The sequence below is a fragment of the Erpetoichthys calabaricus genome, chromosome 18, assembly GCF_900747795.2.
Source record: "Erpetoichthys calabaricus chromosome 18, fErpCal1.3, whole genome shotgun sequence".
Lineage (NCBI taxonomy): Eukaryota > Metazoa > Chordata > Cladistia > Polypteriformes > Polypteridae > Erpetoichthys > Erpetoichthys calabaricus.
Genome location: NC_041411.2, coordinates 11,735,590 through 11,758,315, shown reverse-complemented (window position 1 = coordinate 11,758,315; position 22,726 = coordinate 11,735,590). Strand labels below are relative to the sequence as shown.

General features: G+C 40.9%; 1 protein-coding gene across 1 annotated transcript in view; it reads right to left on the bottom strand.

The window, feature by feature from the left end:
• The window catches only part of ncor2 (nuclear receptor corepressor 2), a 299,537-nt gene that overhangs the window by 5,505 nt on the left and 271,306 nt on the right, over positions 1–22,726 (bottom strand). The window contains 8 exon segments of the mRNA XM_051921547.1: positions 1,491–1,667; positions 7,434–7,658; positions 10,625–10,678; positions 11,921–12,066; positions 12,841–12,975; positions 18,649–18,839; positions 19,025–19,170; positions 19,889–20,041. Of these exon segments, the coding sequence (XP_051777507.1) occupies positions 1,491–1,667; positions 7,434–7,658; positions 10,625–10,678; positions 11,921–12,066; positions 12,841–12,975; positions 18,649–18,839; positions 19,025–19,170; positions 19,889–20,041 (1,227 nt within the window).

Below are 22,726 nucleotides of genomic sequence, written 5' to 3'. Positions count from 1 at the left end.
GATAGATAGATAGATAGATAGATAGATAGATAGATAGATAGATGGATGGATGCTTTATTAATCCCTAAGGGGAAATTCACATACTCCAGCAGCAGCATACTGATAAAAACAATATTAAACAGTAATAAAAATGCAGGTATAACAGACAATAACTTTGAATAATGTTAACGTTTATCCCTCCCCGGAATTGAAGAGTCGCATAGTTTGGGGGAGGAACGATCTCCTCAGTCTGTCAGTTGAGCAGGACGGTGACAGCAGTTTGTCGCTGAAGCTGCTCCTCTGTCTGGAGATGATCCTGTTTAGTGGATGCAGTGGATTCTCCATTATTGACAGGATAAAAACACACTGGAGGCTCCAGAGGGAAACAGCAGGTAGTCTTTGCGATTTGTGGAGTGCAGTGAGCAAGGCAGCGTGTATTTGAGCGCTGGGGGGAATGAAGCAGCTGTGAGATGGGATGGGAAGACAGTCAACTGTAAGTTGCTTCGGGACCGGTACTGAGGTCCAAAAGCTGGTACTGATATATGCACATTCACCATCTGTCCATAGCCGATATTCTTCCAGGTGCCAAAGATGTCCATGTTCTTATTTTAAGTGTTGACTGTACACTAGCCTGGCATAAGTGAACAGTCATTAATGCATGTGTGTGCCCAGTAATCACCTTCCGCATACGTGTTTAACAGCTGTGATCAAAATCAGTGATTGATAGATGGATGAACGGGATCATAAAGCCAAAATAACTAGAATTTACTCCTCTAGGAAAATGTCCCCCAAACCCAGGAGAACAAAAAATGACAGAACAAGTGAAAAATATTAACAAATGGCCTATAATGGGGATCTGCTAACCATTCACTTCTCTTACAGTAAGTATCAGATGGGAATTTTCATTTTACACACTGCCTGGACTTTATTTGAACAAGTGGTACCACTGAAGAGTCGTCATCCATCTACCTCCAGCGTTCAAAAGCCATTAAGAAGGCTAGTAAGATGTTAGGGTACATGGAATGAGGTGTGCAATACAAACCAAGTGTAATGGGAGTGTAAAACGAGAAACTAGCATAAAAGTTGATATATATTTTGTATAAGACGGGCCATAGCCCACTAGCAAAAACGTTAAGAGGCAATTATGGGAATTATACTGTCAACACCAACATCTCCTAAAAATAAGACGAGTCAACTCTTTGCCTAAAAAATAGGAGTGTAGAACCACACCTGTCACAGAGCACAGATATCAGAAAAAAGTGCTGTTAATATTTAAAAAGTTACACACTGGGCTAACACACATAAAGGAAGAAAATAAAATCTGCATTAAGAAGACCTTGTTCTATAAAGATGACAGATTTTAACATGTCTGGAAAGGTTAGAGCTGGATTGCCCTTCAAGCCTCCAACTAAGCCAGAAATGCAGCCAGCCCTTACCACTTCATGTGGCTTTCAGCACCCTAAGGAATCAGCCTGGAAACCACAAAGTAACCGCCAAATATGGTTAAGTACCTGTTGAGGAGGGCCTGTCTTCCCACACCCGATTGGTCAAAGGAGTCCGCCGGTTACAGTCCCCTTCAGAGTGCACAGATGAAACCGAAGAAGGTCTCTCACCACTTGCTTGGCCAGGCCCTGGAGATTTGGCTTTCTGACTGCTGGAGCGTCCATTGTTCTTTGACTTCCCACCACCTACAAGGCACATTAATTTCCCATTCAAGAAGAAGGCCAAAACATTCAGCACTTTCAAAAATATGTGTTGGATTGAGAAAGTGATTTTTGGGAATTAACAACCTGTAAGACAGAATTTCTCTCTCACTGTAATGGTGAAAATAACTAACAGAAAGACATTTCCTGGAGGTGCTTTGTTTGCTCATCTGTTAAACAACATACAAGGAGATCATGTGAACTGGCACTGTGTGACGATGCGTAAACCAGAATCAGAGTCTGGCAGTCTACTTAACTTTATTGGGAAGTCAAGATTGTGCTAAGGGATTGTTTATTGATTGAAACCACCATAATATAGGAGTCATTTGTGGAGAGGGGATGCTCATTTTTAGTTCAAGACAAAGGGGTCATGGAGCCAAGCTACTTGAATGTCTAGTAACCTGTGACCCTTCTCTGCAGTTTCTCTTTGGACAATGAAACACAATGTAAATCAGGCACTCGTGGGCTGCTTCTGTCGTGGCTTTTTTCTTTCACTTCCCTGGAACAGGACACTGTGAGATGCGGTAGATAAGAAAACATGGGCTCTTTCGATAATGGAAACCCAGGAGGACTTTTTTATAGCAGGATTTCACAGAACACAGCATCATTTAGTCACAAGCCATTTCCCTGAAGAACAATAAGGCTAGTGTACAAGCAAATATAACATCGTTGCTGGAAGTGAGCCCTAAGAGACGAGCAGGAACAAACATGCATAAAGCTACAGCCACAAAAAGAGCTGGCTGGCATTGCCTCTGTTGTCCACCGGCATGTGGCCAAATCCCTCACATTTATAACTTAATATAACCCAGTTAATCCAACCCACAGTAACCGGGTTGGCACATATCCTGGCAGCACTGGTCACAAGGCAGGAAACAGCCGTGGTCAGGATGGCAGTCCATCACAGGGCCCGCTCATGTACTCCCACTCTGGGCCAATACAGAGATGCTAGTTAACCTAACCTGCACACCTTTAAGGATGTGGTGGGGGAAACTTATGGACACACGGACAACATGCAGACTCCACACAGACTGGCTGTAGCATCTGAATCCAGGATACTGGACACACATTCAGACAGCTGAAGTCATGCTAAGCAGATTTTGCTTAGCGTCTAAAATCTTGTACTTTGGAACATGCATGTGAAAGTCTTGATGAATACCCTGGAATTCATAAAAAGAAGATCAGAAGAGAAAGGCTGGGGAAAGGACTGGAACACGACTGCTATGATTTTGTTTCACATTTTTGAAATTACTTTACATGTTGGTTTTTAATTTTCACACTTGTCACACAGTTTACCCCCTAAGGCTAATGTCACATTACACAACTTTTTGTCGTATGGAATGTCAGATTTGCCAGTTGCAGTCACTGATTCTGTCACTGTAATTTTAAATTACATGACTGAATATTGCAGCCCATGTCATATTTACCGATCTTCCAGCGCATTTGTGCTCGTCCCTTTTACTGACGGAATATAGCGTGCTGCCTGATGGAGCAGCGCTTTACGAAGGGTAACAGCTGTAGTGAGTTCAACAGCAATCTCTGCCCTTTAATTCTTTTTTCGGTTATGGTATGTAAAATACGAGACTCTAATAATGGGTATTTCCTGAAATGAGAGATTAAGCTCTTTATCTCTCTTTTATAATAAAAAAAAATCTTGGGACGAGACGAGAGTTTCTCAGAGAGACACTTTCACGTCCCGCGTGATGAGACTCTGTGCCAAGAGATTTAACCGCGCCCAGGGCCGGAAATAAAAGACAAAGAGTAGATGACAAAGTAGAACGTCGTAAAGAATTAAAAAAACTTGGCATGATACACATGAAGGAAAATATGAAAATTCGACAGTCTCAAAAAAATGATAGTAAAGGTCGCATTAGCACAAACAAATGGAAACTATTACTCGGTGAAATAACGGAACAGTGAAAAGAGATCAAATATATATTGTTCGGATTTAAACTTTAAGTCGGAGACTTGTAGATCATCTAATTTGTGTTGCCATCAGGGAAAAGTAGTGTTTCTTCCTAATGAAGAGGCGTATCCGCGAGAATCAAAAGATTTGTTGTTTGGTGAAAGTGAAATCCCGCGAGAGAAAATTTCAAGCCCCGCGAGACAAGACTTTATGCAAAGAGATTTGGAAAAGTCCTGCCCACATCAAAACATTACCAAACACGCACACGGTTCAGTCATTTCTCATTTGTGTAAATGCTATTGTCAGACACAGTTCATGTAGAGAGAAAGAAACGGGCAGTTATACATTGCATTGTCAAGATGTAATTCATAACATGGAATCAAAATTCAATGCAATACTGGCGAAAAGGTAAAAGCGAAAAGAGATCAAATATATGGACATAGGTGATAAGACAGAAGGATGTAGATATTGTTTGACTTTAAAGTTTAAGTCGGAAACTTTTAGATCGTCCAATTCGTGTTGCCATCAGGGAAAAGTAGTGTTTCTTCCTAATGAAGAGGCCAATCCTCGAGAATTAAAAGTTTTACTGTTTGGTGAAAATGAAATCCACATACGCATGTGCAGCAGAGACGCAAACTTGCTGGCGTGTAGCGCAGGCGGTTTTGCTGGCGAGCGAAGCCCCCTAGTTTTATTAAAATGTTACTATATATTTTCATGTATCTTAAAAAGAGGCATGATCTACACAAGTAACAACAAACATTATCCATCACTTTCTAAAGCCACAGGTGCCTGCAGCCTCTCCCAACATCAATGAGGTACCAAATATGAACACGGATCCATCACAAAGCACACCCACTTGACGCTGCACTTCCTTACCCACTGTCACTGATTAAGCCACCGTTAACGTGTCATTGGATTGTGGGACGAAACTGGACAAATCGGAGTGAACAAGGCAACAACATGAAATCTACATGCAGGGAGTTAGAGCTGGATTCTGCAGCCATGCCATCATGCTGCCCTAACCATAAAAAAGTCATTTACAATTCTGCCAGGGGTTTCACATGAAAACACTCCCGTGTATTGGGTTGGGTTTGTGAAAGCAGCCACTCCTAGAAATGTCTTACAGCTCCTAGGACTACAGGTAAAAAATAAAAATTAGGAAGATATTCCGGTAACACAGCTGTGGCTGTTCTAACACATACTTCAGGGTAATCATGACACTGACCCTGCTTCTCCCCTACTCACCAAGTGACACCTCAGGCCATCTGAAGCCAGCCAGCTGACAGTTCCAAGGTCTCCATGTGCCAGTGACCATGAATTTGTTCTGCATAATGGCCGCCGCTGTCTCTGCATCTCTCCCTACATCTGTTTGGCACTCCCTTCTTCTCCACAAACAAATTTAAAGTCAAAGCTCCCTGCTTTTCTATTAAATCAGGAAACTGTCACGTGGATTGTTTTCATTCTTACGTGCCAGTAGTTTGTCTTTTGACTCTTTAATCAAATATGTCTTTGATTGTTCTAACATCTACAAGGTGACTTTCCCCTTCTCATCTCATGCACACAGTGTAGCACGTGTAATAATAATAATAACACTAATTATAATTCATTACATTTGTCATGCGCTTCACTGGGTGCTGCATTTGAGGTACTGCTGCTGATTCAAACACCCATCAGATTCTATTTACGTGAAACACTTCACTACACACACACACACACACACACAGAGGGCACACAGCGACACTGCAATAAATGAGAATGGCACTAGCTTGACAGACTTGAAAGAAGTGCAAACCAATATAGTGTAAGCTGAGGAGTTTAAAGACAACCTTCAATTTAATGTACTTTTATGACAAACAAACAAAGCAATTGTTAGCATACTAAGCAGAACTAGAAAGAAAAGAAAAAAGGCATTTCAGATGTTAGAAGTACAGTAAAAGCAAAAAAGGAAACCAACAAAGCTGCCAGAGTGCCCCCAAACATCTGAATCCCCAAAATAAACAGACTTACTGGATATAGTTTAAACTTGAGAACCATTTGACAAAGATAATAAAAAAACAATCTTTCTGTATGTTAGAAAACAAAAAAAAGACATAAACCTAAACAAAGCACGGTGCCTCAAGGGCAGGAGTGGAGAAGGCCAGCCGGGCAGCCTCAGTGGGTGTAGCGTGAGGTGGACAGTATAGAATTAGGGCACCTTGGCTAGATTTCACTGAACAGATTTTTGGCAGCTACAAGACCCTCTTTATCTTTTCCCCTGAGATGACGAGAACATCACACAGGCAGAATCGTCCATTGCCTACCACTGGTGGCACTGAGCGTATAGTCTCGATCAGCTCTGCGTCTGATAATATATTGAAATTCTGTTTGCTTTGTAAAGCATCATGTGACAGGGCAGGTAGGGTCATTACCGTCACACGTACTGAATACAGTGAAAGAACTGGTGCTATATCTATACTAATAAAAGGCAAAGCCCTCACTCACTGACTCACTCATCACTAATTCTCCAACTTCCCGTGTAGGTAGAAGGCTGAAATTTGGCAGGCTCATTCCTTACAGCTTACTTACAAAAAGTTAAGCAGGTTTCATTTCGAAATTTTACGCATAACGGTCATAACTGAATCCTACTTATGTACATATATACGTCCATAGCCTGCAGCTCAGTCACCGTGTGAGGCGGGGTTGCGTCCTGCATCCTCCGGCCTCCAATGTAGTTGGCTGCCTGCCTATTTTACACCTTTGGACAACCGCCAATGCCTCTTAAACATCTTAGATTCACAGGTGACGATTTCAGTAGTGGACACTTTGATGTTTATGAATGTTTCAACTCTCAAAAGCTGGATGCGAAGTTATCGATGAAACCATGCTTACAATGCTTAACAGAGGCCAAATGTGTGAGAAAACAGTAAAAAGGAGGCGTGTCAGACGTCGTGGTACATTTTCTGATGCAGCTAGGCGGAAACAACTTTGTGACACTGCCGCCAAATACTCGCAGGCAAATCCAGAAGTTCATAGACACGCTGTCACTAAATACACGAAGGCAAATCCACAAATTAATAGAGATGCTGCCGCTAAATATTCGCACGCAAATCCACAAGTTAATAGAGCTTCTGTTTCTAGGTACGATCCCAATAATAAAAAGCGGCTCATATGAAAACAACAGGTTTGGCTCAAAAAAGCCGATTGTGGATTTGTGTACAGCCACCGAAACTTTGTAACGGCACGAGACTTCAGGTCACGTGTCTGCAAAAGAACCTAATTGAGGCAATTATTTTTACTGGCAGTGGCTCAGGGGAGAGTTTTTATTCCTCGCATCCCCGTTATACCCTCTGATCTCCCATTTCAATTAGAACGCCTCAAATTTCCAGTAAGGCTCTGCTTCGCAATGACAATTAATAAGTCTCAGGGACAGACCCTACAAAAGGTTGGCATTGATTTGAGGCGAGATTGCTTTTTACATGGCCAACTATACGTTGCATGCTCAAGAGTAAGCTCAGCGCACAGCTTGGTCATATTACAACCGGAGGGCCGAACTGACAACGTGGTATACAAACAGATCCTTAACAAATAATTATTTGTATATTTTCCCTCTGTTTAAAAATGTTTACTTTTCTTCTTAATAACAATTTTAAGGCAGTACTTCGCCGCTGCGAATCGTGGGTATTTTGCTAGTAACTCAATAAAAGTCAATATTTAGTTCAAGAGGAAGGAAGGGCTGCTATCATGGTCCATTTCACCACAGGTCAGCCAACTCCACTTCTGCTCTCAAGGAGGTCTGATAAAAAGAAAACCAAAAGAAAATCCAGAGAAGAGAAAAACAAAAGTATGTGAGTTGGGAAAGCAATGCAGACCTGCAAAGGAGTAAATGTCCTCATTCCGTCCGTCAGCAGCAATGGAGACAGAAGCAGATGCGCTTGCACTTGCAGCCAAAGGGTTAATAGCATTGGCACTGACAGGTGAACAGTCTTCCCCTTGTTCGTCATATTTACCCATTAGGGCCTTCCTAATTATTGCCTCCAAGCCAATGGTGTTACTGGAGTGCTCTGGAATGGAGAAGTTTCTAGAGCTGACCGGCCCTGTGAAACAGAAGTGACAGGAAAAAGAGAAAGCCCAGGAATGATGAAGACATTCATGGAAAAAGAGATATAAGCATGGAGAGGAAGAAAAGGGAGATGTGAGGAAGAAAAAGAGGAAGAGAAAAAAAAACAACAACAATTAGCACATTTGGGGAGCAACTTGTTTCTGTCACAATGTTCAGAAAAGGACAACAGTGCAGTTCACAGTGCATTATAATGAAAGCTATTTTCTAAAGAATGGAACATAGGATAAGCTCAATCCAACTTTAATGTCAAATTTAAACATCTTTAAAAACTCGTGGAACTGCAAAACTGATAATATTCATCGTTATTTATTATCCAAATTGTAAATGTTCATTTGCAGACAACATTCCCACAGTAACTCTAATTGGATTGGTTGTGTTGTTGTTTACTTCAGACTGTAGGGGGTCCACTCTGTTTTCAAAAATAAATTTACCAGAATGGTTTTGGTCATGAAATTCCAGCAGTCTTAGGTATACGATAAGAAACAAGGCTGGATGTACACCCACCATTTGGTCCTGGACTACGGTTACATGCGTCACTAATGGGCTACTTGGCCTGACGCACAGCGGCAAAGCTTCACTGCTTCACACAAGTAGTGACTGGGCTGCCCACAAAACTCTGGCTTCTGGAGCTCAAGGCAGTCGTGCCAACCAGTGCACCAGTATGCAACCCAATTTATTTTCATATTTTAGGTAATTTTTTCATTATAATATTCATCATACATTTTCTGCTGTATGCTGATGAAACAAATATAGAGGAAGCTGTATCAAATGTCACAGACATTTAGGACTGTGCACAACAGAAAAAGGAGTCCTGTGTGACTCAGAATTCTGAGTGGGAGAAATTACTTTTAAAAGGGGAATGACAGCAGAAAAGACATAGGGTGACAGGACAGCGCACTGGAGTGTTAGGCACAGCTTTGTTGTTTCAATGGCAACTCTAAAACTTTGGGCTACCAAACCAGCACAACGTAGTGACATGAAATTATACTTCAACTCTATTTATTTTGAACCAAGATACTGTATGACAAGTGGAGCTCCGACTTATGTAAGGTCCACTTAGAATTGACAGACATCCTGACCGCCAACCTTGCGATGTCACAAACTAACATCATAAAAATAATTCTTTATATATATATATATATATATATATATATATATATATATATATATATATATATATATATATATATATACACACACATATACACACACACACACACACACACAGTGGAACCTCGGGTCATGACCGTAATTCATTCCAAAACTCTGGTCGCAACCCGATTTGATTGTGACCCGAAGTAATTTCCCCCATAGGATTGTATGTAAATACAGTTAATCCGTTCCGGACCGTACGAGCTGTATGTAAATATATATTTTTTTTAAAGATTTTGAAAAAAATAGTTAATTATACCAGCGTAATAGTAAACTAAATGTTCGCTTACTTCTTCTGTAATGTTTACTTCTTCTGCTTGGGCTCTCTCTCGCTCGCTGCACAGGGAGAGACTGAACAGGTGCGGAAATCATCGGCGTGTACGAACCGGAAGGGAAACTGGCTTGTTCGTCACATGAGTGTGTGGTCATGAACAGATGCAAAAGTTTGGAAAACTTTTTAGTCGTAACCCGATTTGTACGTGGTCCGAGACGTTCGTGACCCGAGGTTCCTCTGTACAGCATTTCCTCACTAATCAAAGTGCTTTGCAAACTCGACCCTGGGAGAACACGGGATGCAAACTCGCAATTTCTGTACTGCGAGGCAGCAGCACTGCCACTGCACCACTAGAATCTAGAAAATGCCATAAAAAAACAAAACAGATTTTCCACACAAGGGTTGGATGAAACCTCTAAATTGTCCCCATGTGTGTACAGATGTGACTTGCAATGAACACTTCTTAATATTAGTGCACTGAGTGATACACACACACACAAACACAAATATAATTAATTAGAAATCAACAAGAATAGCAATAATTACATCCAGAACCTGAGGCAAAGCATAAAGAATCTAAGAAATCTGACAGACAAAAGGAGACCATTAGGCCCACTAAGCTTACTTGGTTAACTAACAGTCGCACTGTCTCACTATTTCACCAACAGAGATTTTTCCTCTTCAAATATCCCACTCAGTAGTTTGTTCCAAATCCCCAGTACCCTCTGTACAATGATATGTTTCCTAGCTTCAGGCTTTAATGCTTTTTTTCTTTATTTCCCACTGGTCTCCTTGAATATTTAATTCTAACAATTCTATTGGATCAGTTTTATTAATGCCACTATTAATTTTGAACACCCTGAATAGGCTCCCATGAAGCTTTATCTGCTTAAGACTAAAGGGTAGAAAATGTCCCTTAGTCCCAAGCTGCACTTTGTTACTCTCCTCTGCTCATTTCTATGCTGGTATTTGGTTTTGTTTTTGTACTGTTGTAATTAAAACCGCAAATTATACTCAAGATGTGGTCTCACTCGTGTATTACTGACAGTCCCTTGATTTATAATTGTTTTTACAACATAATCTAACATTTTGTTTTCCTTCAAATTGCTTTTACACATTTGCCTGGATGGTGCGAATACTACATTAATCCTGCATTAGAAGTTGCTTTCTTTAACCTCCTTGGCATTAACCCTGAGTGTGACTGGGCTCGAAATTCTATACAATTACGGTTAAACCCTGTAACCTGTAATGGTAACGCTTTACAGTGTCAAGCCTGAATAACTCTTGCTATTCTACTATTCTAGTGGATGAGACAACATAACAGCTCTATTTTCAGATCCAGAGTTTAAAGTCTTGCAAGATCTTCTACCATAGTACTAAAAACCTACGGTACATAACACAGCAGAATCAAACGGCCATGCCAGATGCCTGCTGGACAAGCTGTGAGAGGTGACGCGGTGGAGTCACAAGAAAGGAACACAGGAATGAGCTAGGACTTGGTTTTAAGACATTACCTGCAGTTGTGGAAGCTGGCATATTAAAAATTTCTGTTCCCGGCTGCCCAGCATCTAAAAAAACAAACATAAAAGCAATACATTTGAGCATCTTCAGAAAATGTTCACAGGAAGATCCAGAACATATTCTGATGTTCAAAAATGCACTGGTCAGTCTTACAAAACAAGATATGGAGCCTTCAACTTGAAGTGTCACTAGTGTGCGACACCCCCACTTTAATGGAGACACCATATGACAAAGCTGACCATTTGCTTAGACGTTTACTTCATTTTTTTGAATCAAGTCGAAACAAGAGATTTAACACAATAATACAGAACAGGCCGGGCATTGTGAAAATGTTCACTGTATCTTACAAGGGAAACAACATCTAGCCTTGCCATTTTCTACTTCTAGTTTACTTTGACTGTTAACAAAGAGCATCTTGACAACGCTTGGACCCTACCTGCTCTCTATGACACCACCTTTCTTTCTCCAAACAAGGGTTGGATAACACCTCTAAATTGTCCCCATGTGTGTGCAGATGTGACTTGCAGTAAACTAATTACCTGCAGAATGACACTTCTTAATACTTGTGCGCGGAGTGGCATTAATTCTTGGCTGGTACTGACTTAAAAGACACAGCAGCAGAGAAGAGCAACCAGGCAGAATTCAGAACTGAGAGCTATGAAGTGACCGGACTAAACTGTTTCAAAACAGTTGGTTAAAGCCAAGTGTCACATAAATGTTATTGACACAGAGGACCAGACACATGGAATGAGGTAGATGGTAGGGCTTAAGGGACCTTCAACACTCAACTCAGTTTCATTTTGAAGGCATTAGGGGAGTAGAACTGGTAAACTTGTTGGGCTTAAATGGCCTGTTTTCATCAATGTTGTTCCAATCAGTTACTTGCTACTTTCTTGTTGTCATGAAAGTAGCTATCAAACTGAAGTAATGCTAGTCTTATGACCAAAATTCATTGTGTTAAAAAAACCCCAAACAATTTAAGTGCTGTATATTAACAAGAATAGAAACTCATTCATGCTCCCCTGACCCCCAAACAAATCCTATTTTGAGGAGTCAACGATTTGAAAAAGCATAATTTGGTCAAGTCATTTCTGAAACAATGCACATTAACAACAGACTGCAAAAACCACACGAGTTTTACTGTCATTTGTGTTAAATTAACTAACTGGCTAGAAAAAATCCTTAATGTGCAATTTAGAAAACAAGACCACCAGCCTTGAAAGTGTTAATCTGTACTGACAACAAGTGACAAGCTGCAAAGAGGAGAAAAGAACAAAATGTTCCCTTACTGAAATCAGTCTTGTTAGCACTTCCTGTGCTCATCTTTTTGATCATCTCTTGTTTCTTTGTCTTCACAATGGCAGAATTGCTTTCGGTCAGCTTGCTGAAAAACACTGGGTGCTGGGAGTTGCTTGCTGGAGAGCGGGAGCCCACTCTGTAAAAACAGAAGACGGCTGACAATATTGTTCAGATCCCTATGGCTGAAAACAACGTCACGTCTATCCTGATTCTGGAACTCTGCTGGCTGAGTCAGCTGCTGAGTTCACATGCTGTCGGACAAATGGTAATCTGAATTGTGGAGCTGGAAATTCCACCTGAACGCCCAACCAACATGGAAATACAAGTTGGACAATTCAGACAAAACCAAGCTGCATGAGCTGTCCGAAATATGATGTAGCACTTACCTTTCACCTCAGTCAAGTGTTTACAATAAAACATATAACCCGGTCAGCCCAAAATACCACTTTTTTGGTCGAATTGCATTTGGAGCGAAGTGATGCACATTTAACACATTTATTATTTTATTTATTTCCCTATAAAGGTCATTTATGTTTACTTGCATATTTTTTTTGTAGACCAAGTAACAAATCTGCAGCAAGCTTGTGATTGTCAAAATAGTCCGACCAGAAACCCACATGAGCACAACGAAGCCCCAAATAGTGTGAGAGCATGTGAGCGCAGCACGTTAGTACAGTGAGCTCTAATACATGATTTGCATGCGGCCAAGAAGCCTACCGCTTTTGACTGCAACTTTGAGGCAGATATATCGACACCTTGAAGCTTTCTCTGACTGTTCCAGGGCTGGAAAAAACTCAGATACACTTTACCCAAACTCTGACACAATTACAAACTCAACAAGCACCTGTTTCAGGTTTTCAAAATTGTTAAATACAAACTTAATGAGAAATGACAGCAGTAAACAGCTTACGTTTGATCAGCTAGCTCCCCGTGAAAAGAAGGCAGCAGCAACTGCTCCGATTCTGATATGCCTCCTGCTGGTGAGACTGGCTCAATCACATCTTCGGACATATCCACTGGAGACATCTTCACATGCTGTGGTGACCTGTTTGAGCAAAAAAAAAAATTAACATTTTAGTTAAGAGAAATGGCAAAAGGTACACACAAGGAGTATGTACGAGTAAGAATGTCCACCTGCTGATCTCTAAATGAAGGAAATGAGTCCACATAAAAATTAAACCACAAAAAAAAAGAATCTCCAGGGACACACCATCATACACCTGCGCCATACAACTCCAAAATGCAAATGCTGGCAATGCAGTACCCTCTGTGTGTGGCATTCTTGATGGAGTAGGTCACTGATGTAGTTTGGCGCAAGGTCATTTAAGGCTTTGTAGGTTAATAGTAAGATTTTATATTCGATTCTGTAAGACACAGGGAGCCAGTGAAGGCGGAGAATGATGGGTGTGATGTGCTCAGTGTTGTTGGTTCATGTAAGGACTCTTGCAGCCGAGTTTTGAATAAGCTGGACCTGTGATATAAGATTAGAAGGGGCACATACCAATAGGGAATTACAATAATCGATGCAGGATGTGATGAAAGCATGGACGAGTTTCTCAGCGTTAGAAAAGGAGAGGATGGAGCAAACACGGGATATGTTACGGAGGTGAAAGTAAGAAAGTTTCTTAATGTGATTTATGTGGGTGGAATAAGAGAGGGAGGAATCAAAAATGACACCAAGACTCTTTGCAGTAGAGGCAGGTCTGATGAGACCACTGTCAAGATGGACTGGGAAGGAGCTCATTTTATTAAGTTGCACTTTAGTCCCAATTTCTCTACAGGGAAATAAGTATGAGGTTGGAAAAGGACAAGGAACCTCTCGACGCTAACATGGCTGGTTTGACCAAGTGTCACGTTATATGTTAGTAAGCCATCCATCGGGCAGGGATGCCCAAAAACTGCCTAAATATCTTACCATGGGAGTTAACAACTGGCTACTCAAATACTCCTCAGGGATGCTGCATTAAGCAGACATCACTACCATCAATGAATCATTCTGTCTCTTCCAATAGTGTTGCAGGTGCTCAATGCACGGACACTGGTTCAGTTCCCATTATGTTCAGTAATCCATGCTCTACTGTATAGAGGCAACTGAATTCCGGAGCTCGAGGTGGAGAATCTGAAGAAATGGACATACCCTTCAACTCTGACTGTTTGCTTTTCACTGACAGCAATCAATGACATCTGGCAAAGAGTGAGCAGAAGCCCACAGCGGGGAATTTCAAGTATTTGAGGATGTTACTCACGAATGAGGATAGAGGTGATCATGAGAAAGACTAGTGAATCAGAGCAGCAGTTTCATGAACATTGCAAATATTAAAGCAAGAGCTAAGACTATGAAAGAAGCTGTCAAATTATAAATCCCCATCCTCGCTTATGGCCATAAGCAATGGGCACTGACTGAAAGAAGTACAACTGGCTGAAATCAGGGTCTGGAGCTGGACTACTGGGCTCGCTCTCTGTGACTGGACTGAGGTAGTTGACAACACAAGTGAAGGTCAGAGCAGAACCACCAGTCCTTCACCTCAAGAGAGGTGGTTTAAAAAGTACACCAGATACAGCCCACTGCGACAAAACTGAGGGGCAGAGGCAGGATGTGGACAGATTGCATCTCTTCCTGGAAGCATCTTGATGTATTATAGAAAAAGCTGTGGGAGTTTGCTAGTGATATGAAGGCCTGGTCAGCCCAGCTCAGCATGCTGCTTCTACTGCAGCTCTCCTCAGGAAAACCAGAATGGAAGCAATGATGATCATTAAAAAATGGAGGTTAAGACAAGTCAATAACTGACAGAACTGCAAGATGCAGAAGGCAGTACCCACAGATCACTGTAAAGGGCCTGCAGGAAGGTATAGCAGGCAAAGAAGTGATAGTGATGGACATTGGTCCACTGTTTTTTTTTTTACAGAAAATGCTTTGCCTGGCAGGGTCGTAAGAAGGGAACCTTTCACACGATCTCATGGCAAAAGTCAGTGACTAAAGTATGACAAAAATACTTGGACAAGCCACCACAATTTGCAGCTAAAAGCTACAGGCTGATTTAAGGAAATCTGAATTTCACAACAACAAAAGATACATTTGGAAAGACACTGCCAAAATATTTGAAGAAATGCCATCTTGCCAATCTGTAAACATGGGGGTAGAGCGGTTATGCTTTGGGGTTAAGTCATAGCCAGTCAAAGAGGAAAAAACTTTGCAGTTTAAAGAATTGAAGAATGGATGTAACAAAATATCAACACACCCTAGGAGATAAAAGAATGTTTATATGCCAAAGGTGAAGAGACGCGGACACAGGTGTTTATGGTATGGTATTTGTCTGCTGCACTGTGTAGATGTAGAATTGCTCCATGCACAAACAAAGGCCTTCTCTACAAATACACTCATGTTTCTGTCTACAGCAGGTGCAGCCAATGTGCACAGAAGCACACAGATCCTTGAGGTGCGAGACCACAGACACTCAAGTCTGTGTAAAATGACTGCCGACAAAACATACGCCACATGAAGCTACAGGGACAAGCAAAGTATCAATGGGCCTTAACAATTCAAAGTCAGTAAAAAAAACAAACTGAAAAGAGGCTGAATATTTTAGTAAGACTTCAGGACAAATTACGCCTGAAAATCAACTATCAAGTATTTACAGGAACAAAAGTTTGTTTGAGTGTTCTCGAAAAAGTGTGATGAGAACTAAAACATGCAGTGTCAATAATAAGGAGTAACATCAATGAGCTATGACTGCTGATGCAGGAATAGAAGGCTCTCAGCTGGTGACAAGAAACTTTAAAGAAGTGACTGTTCAAACAATGTTGTAACAATTACTGACTGACCAAGGCCTTACACTTTGGCACCTGCTCATTCAATTCTTTTCAATCTACTCAATTCAGCAAATAATTAGTCAACATGCAGGTAAGTCCATAAATGACACGAGAAAGTTTGTCACCTGCTGCATTTGCTGCTTTAACCTTTTCGTTCATTGAGTTCCAGTGAGATATGCAGTTTGATCGGGGACGGGGGGGGTTCCCAACCTTTGAATGCACCTTTGTAAATATTACATATTGTCACACATGCACGCTGCGGGAGTGTGTTGGATGCTCCATGAAAACACACCGGGGATGGCTATGCTGAAACACATGTACTAACTTCTATTACTTCTTCAGTTCGAGAATGGCGGAGCCCTCAGAGAAACAATGACCTCACTGACGGTGCACCTCGCCCTCGTCTCTATATAAATTCCCCCGATGGCTAGAATTTGGTGTTCAGTCTTGGACATGTGACTGCTGGAGCCAAACTAGCCTACAGAAGCCTCTGAATTTGGAAGAGCGAGGAACGATGGGTAATAACGTGAGTTACCACAGCTATGCTGATGACACACAACTGTATTTATCAATAGCACCTGATGACCCCGACTCTCTTGATTCACTAACACAATGTCTTACTTGTGTTTCTAAATGAATGAATACTAATTTTCTCAAGCTAAATAAAGAAAAAACAGAAATTTCAGTGAATGGCAATAATGGATACAATGAGGTTATTAGAAATAAACTTGATGCATTAGGATTAAAAGTCAAGACGGAGGTAAAGAATTTAGGGGTAACTGTTGACTGTAACCTGAATTTTAAATCGCATATTCATCTGATCACTAGGACAGCATTTTTTCACTTAAGAAACATAGGAAAAGTTAAACCTCTTATATCATTGAAAGATGCTGAGAAATTAGTTCACGTTTTTGTTTTCAGTCGACTAGATCACTGTAAGGCACTCCTCTCAGGACTACCCAAAAAAGATATAAATCGTTTGCAATGAGTGCAGAATGCAGCTGCTAGAATCCTAACTAGGAAAAGAAAATCTGAGCACATTTCTCCAGTTTTGATGTCACTACACTGGTTACCTGTGTCATTCAGAATTGACTTTAAAACACTGCTTATGGTTTACAAAGCCTTAAATAATCTCGCTCCATCTTATATCGGAATGTTTGACATCTTATATTCCAAATCGTAACCTTAGATTCTCAAATGAGTGTCGGCTTAGAATTCCGAGAGCAAAACTTAAAAGAAGTGGTGAGGCGGCCTTCTGCTGTTATGCACCTAAAATCTGGAATAGCCTGCCAATAGGAATTCGCCAGGCTAATACAGGGGAGCACTTTAAAAAACTGCTGAAAACACATTATTTTAACATGGCCTTGTCATAACTTCATTTCAGATTAATCCTGATGCTCTGTATATTCAATTAATTATCATAACTATTCATGGTGGCTCTAAAATACGTACTAACCCCTACTTTCTCTTCTGTTTCTTTTCCCGTTTTTTTTGTGGTGGCGACCTGCACCACCACCACCTGGTCAAAGCACCGTGATGTTCCTACATTGATGGATTAAAAGCCAGAAGTCTACATGACCATCATCATCAAGTCCTTCCATGAGAACCCTAAATACAAAGAGGACTATTTCATTTATGTTAGGTAGAATGCCCAGAGGCGGCTGGGTGGTCTCATGGTCTTGAACCCCTGCAGATTTTATTTTTTTTTTCTCTAGCCGTCTGGAGTTTTTTCTGTCTTCCCTGGCCATGGGACCTTACTCTTATTCTATGTTAATTAATGTTGTCTTATTTTAATTCTTACTTTGTCTTTTTTTCCTCTTTTCTTCATCATGTAAAGCACTTTGAGCTACATTATTTGTATGAAAATGTGCTATATAAATAAATGTTGTTGTAAGATACAATTCTATTTTTGTTGCTTAATTGTATTAAAATTACATTACAGTAATCCCTCGCTATATCGCGCTTCGCCTTTCGCGGCTTCACTCCATCGCGGATTTTATATGTAAGCATATTTAAATATATATCGCTGATTTTTTGCTGCTTCGCGGGTTTCTGAGGACAATGGGTCTTTTAATTTCTGGTACATGCTTCCTCAGTTGGTTTGCCCAGTTGATTTCATACAAGGGATGCTATTGGCAGATGGCTGAGAAGCTACCCAACTTACTTTTCTTTCTCTCTCTCTTGCGCTGACTATCTGTGATCCTGACGTAGGGGGTGTGAGCAGGGGGGCTGTTCGCACACCTAGACGATACGGACGCTTGTCTGAAAATGCTGAAAGATTATCTTCACGTTGCTACCTTCTGTGTGCAGCTTTTAACAATGCTGCACGGTGCTTCGCATACTTAAAAGCTCAAAGGGCACGTATTGATTTTTTTATCTGTCTCTCTCTTTCTCTCTCTCTCTCTCACTCTGCTCCTGACGGAGGGGGTGTGAGCTGCCGCCTTCAACAGCTTTGTGCCGCGGTGCTTCGCATACTTACAAGCCAAACAGCCCTATTGATTTTTTTGCTCCTTTGAAGAGGAAGATATGTTTACATTCTTTTAATTGTGAGACTGAACTATCATCTCTGTCTTGTCATTGAGCACAGTTTAAACTTTTGAAAAAGAGACAAATGTTTGTTTGCAGTGTTTGAATAACGTTCCTGTCTCTCTACAACCTCATGTGTTTCTGCGCAAATCTGTGACCTAAGCATGACAATATAAAAATAACCATATAAACATATGGTTTCTACTTCGCGGATTTTCTTATTTCGCGGGTGGCTCTGGAACGCAACCCCCGCGATGGAGGAGGGATTACTGTATACACATTCACAAATAAACATGCACAAATCTGAATTAAATAACAATCAACTACTCGTTTTCAAGAGATGATTCAATGTACTGCAAAGTAAATGATAGAAATACTCTACCTGTCCCGCACACGGTCTGCATTGACCGACTCTGGAGTGTAACAGGCAGCCTGGCGTGAATCCTGCTGTTCACTAGTGGTCCGCCTAAGATCCAGCACTGGTGAGCCGGAGTAATTGTAACCTTGTTGCTGTGGGTGCTGGGTGTTTGCCTGCTGGGGGTACTGGCGCGTGTAGTCCTGTGTAATTACCTCCTAGAAAAAAAAAGAAGGCAAGACACCATTTGACATTTAAAAGAGCTGCAAGAACAATGACCACTTACTGTTGTCACTTAACGAAAAATTAAATCGACATAAATCGACTAAATTCTACCACAGATGTAACTAGCAGGCTGCTGGTTACGCTGAATGCTAATCTAGTAACACTGCATAAAACCTACATGGATGTGTTGTGCTAGGGTTACGACGCGCTGATGACCTTTGCTTGAGGACGCAGCTTGGAGGGGGTGACCTGGAGAGTGATAGTCTTCTGGAGCCAAACGAAAAGGCTGATGTAGGGAATCCAATGACGAGACTTTCTGCTGAACTGTGAAAAAGAGCAATGAAAAAAGAGAATTATTGTCATAATATTGTTTTCAATATTATCTTACAATAAAAAGCTTGTCAAGAAATGCAGGGAGAGCGTGTCACAAATCAGCACGTTTGTAATCAAAAACTGTTCTTTTAGCAGAATTTTAAACCATGTTTAATTTAAATATTGATTAGAAGGTAGCTCAATAAATTAACTCCATTTCACTACCAATGAGGCTAATCGAATGACTTTGTTCAAGATGAAAGTACTTTGGAAGAAATGTCAGTTAAGACAGAAATTTCAGAGCTATTTCATGGTAAATAAAACTTGTTGATGATTCAATCTACTACACACATATTTACACTATGAGTGACACTGGAACTTTGTGAAAAATACACGTGATCGTCTGCGGTGGGCTGGCGCCCTGCCCGGGATTTGTTCCTGCCTTGCACCCTGCGCTGGCTGGGATTGGTTCCAGCAGACCCCCGTGACCCTGTGTTAGGATATAGCGGGTTGGACAATGACTGACACGTGATAGTTTATCATAAGACTTCTGAATCACACGAAGACAAAGCAATAGACAGCTGGGTTAGGCCTTGTTTAGGTACAAAATATACAAGTGGGGAAAACAGGCCGAATAAGATAAAAAAACATATATCTGCTAATTTACACAAAGCCCCACCAACACTGATGCTAGTCTTCATAATCATGCAGAGAATGGAACAAGTCAAACCTTGTGGTCTCTGTCTCATGTCTACCACACCATGCCCCTTGTCTGGGTCTGGGCTCTGTTTGGGGGCTTTCTCATGGACTTGTAGAGGTGAGTTGGCTGGACTTATTGCTTCTATTCCATCTGAACTATTAGAGCTATAGCCACCAGGAGGACCTGTCAAACATGGAACGATGGCATTATATATATATTTACTGCATCATATAAACAAAAAACAAACCTACAAGTCTTAGTAACATGGAATCACATGTCCTCAAGAGCACATATCTGCTTGTAGTTCAGTGCTATACCTCCACGGGCAAGGAATTCATTCCCAGCCCAGGTGGTGCATACATGAAGCTGTTACACTTCTTATATGTCCATGTAGATGTTGCAATGGGTACACCTTACTGTGTATAAACAATACGTGTGTGTGAGTGTATAAATATACATTGTCAGACACGCTGGCTTAAGCGTGCCTTACAGGTATGGGATTGGCCAAAATATCAGGGAAGAACGTGAATGCAATACCTGCTGTAACCCAACTTCGGGTTGCACCGAGTGCCGGTGGAGGACTACTCCAACAGGCGCCAACGTCACTGCCACCCATCATCCTGCTTCTATAAAACCCATTTGGCCAAGAAGGAGTTCAAGTAGGATGGAAGTCTACACTTTCTCTCATTGGAAATGAGGCCATATAAAAAGTGGGCTTTCTTTTCTTTGAAATTTCTTTTAATGCTGAACATTAAATGGGGATCACTCCGGTGCCCCACCACTTTGTATAGTTAAATATATATAAATTGGGCTGTGACTGTAGATGTCAGCACAAGAATGCTGTGTGATTAACACCCATCACTGCACTTAACAATCCACTTTTTTAATACCTAATAAAGTGTAAATTTTTTTGGTTGATGGACTTACCTAAACACAACACAGAATACAAAGCAGTACTACAATGTTTCCATGATATAACCTCTTCATTAAGTAATAGGATCAAATAAAAACCTGCATGTGTTAGAACCCAAGATTATTTAAAAAATACATTAAAACAGAATAGAAACACAGTTCCAATATTCTGGGAGTACAGCCACACTCATTACATTTATCACACTTTGATTAGCTACAAAAATCACAAGCTCAGTATAAGAGGAACAAACTGTTTTCACACCCCTGCCTTCACGACGGTATTCTACTAATGTGCTCCAACCTTAATACATTTCCCATTCTGTTAAGTGAAGAGCCCACCCAAATGGCCAAAACCTAAACATCTGTAATTAAAGAATAAGCATTTGCCAAGCTTTGCAGCTTTAATAGCGGTTCTTGTCACACTGCAGTAGACACAATCATTACTAAAGTGAGCTTCAGATGGTGGTAAATGAATGAATCTGAAAACATAAGGTTCATCAAATAAGTCACGTCTTTATAATATTTACACCACTTAACAACACTGACAGATGAAATGGCCTCTGCTCAGTAGTAAAAGGTTTTATGCTTATATGAGGAAACCCACAGGATTATCTGTCGTGTAAAACACGGCCTGGGTGGCAGGTAACTTCCAGTATTTGGACTGAAGGCACCCTACTTGCATTAAAAGAGAGCTGCTGCTCATGCTAACTTGTCCTGTGTGAATGGCAGTGGGAAACAAAACTGGTTTGTTTGGCAAAGTAGAAGCTATGCAGCAAATCAGATATTCCACATCAAGCTGAAGCCCTCCTCACCTCTCCCATGTTCCCTTCTAAGTTGACTCTTTGTGCTACTGAAGCAGTGGTGCAGCATGTGACCCAACAGTCCGCTATTAAAGCCGAGACCTGTCCAAATCAAAGCTCAAGCCCAGCAAGATCAGCTAACTTCAATTACAGTAGGTCCTTGCTTAAAATTGACAGGATTAATGCTGTTTTCCGTTTCTCATTGTTCACTTTTATGGGATAGAATGCTGTTGCCAGCTGTCCGCAGACATTCTTTGTTCTTAAATCCCCTTATGATAAATCATAATCAGGTAAGACTTATCAGAGTATTTTTTATGTTTCTAATGTGCCAATTGTTTAGGAAGGCTTTGGTACAAAGTGGCTAACTTTTGTTTCACAACACACCGAGGCCTTTTTGGTTTCGCCAGAATGGTGACCCACGTAGCTGGCTGTCATCAGTTTTAAGAGAAACAGAACTGTGACTGCCATTTCTGGTAAAGATGGTCTATGAATTTTATAAAGACCTGGAATTAGCATTTCTCCCTACAATGGTATGCCTCCTTTAAGATTTGACTCAAAGCTCATTTTTAAAATTCAAAATAACAGATAAAATATTTTTTAGGAAGACATTCGCTTCATAATAATTACAGCCTATTAGCTTAGTCAGAAATGAATATGAGGGCCTCTTGAAAATTCCCCCAACAACTTGCAAAGTATTATTGACTCTATATTTTAACTGTTCAGTTTTGCTAATTCACAAACCTAAACCAAATGCATTGTGTTAGTTATATGTTCGTATTTATTTAAATTAAAAATAAAATAAGGCAGCTTCACTCATTGAGGCTGACAATATCTGAGCTCAAGACCCAAGCCACATCCAGGCATGCTGGGTGAGCATCAGGTGTGACTGCATTTTGTTGTAAACAAGACTGAAACAGCTGAAAGCGACATAGTTTACACTCCTACAGCTGCATGGGCACGGATTAATTGGCAATTTACTTTCAGATAATAATGAGAAAAATAGTTCCAATTTAACATCCATCTCTGGTACAGAGGCAGGCAGCTGGACAGAGAAAGATTCCGTAGGCAGGGAGAAAGGACAAATGCAGTCAACAAAATGAAGCAAATGTCAAAGGCCCAAGATTCCAGACAATCAAGGAAACATTAAGACAAAATA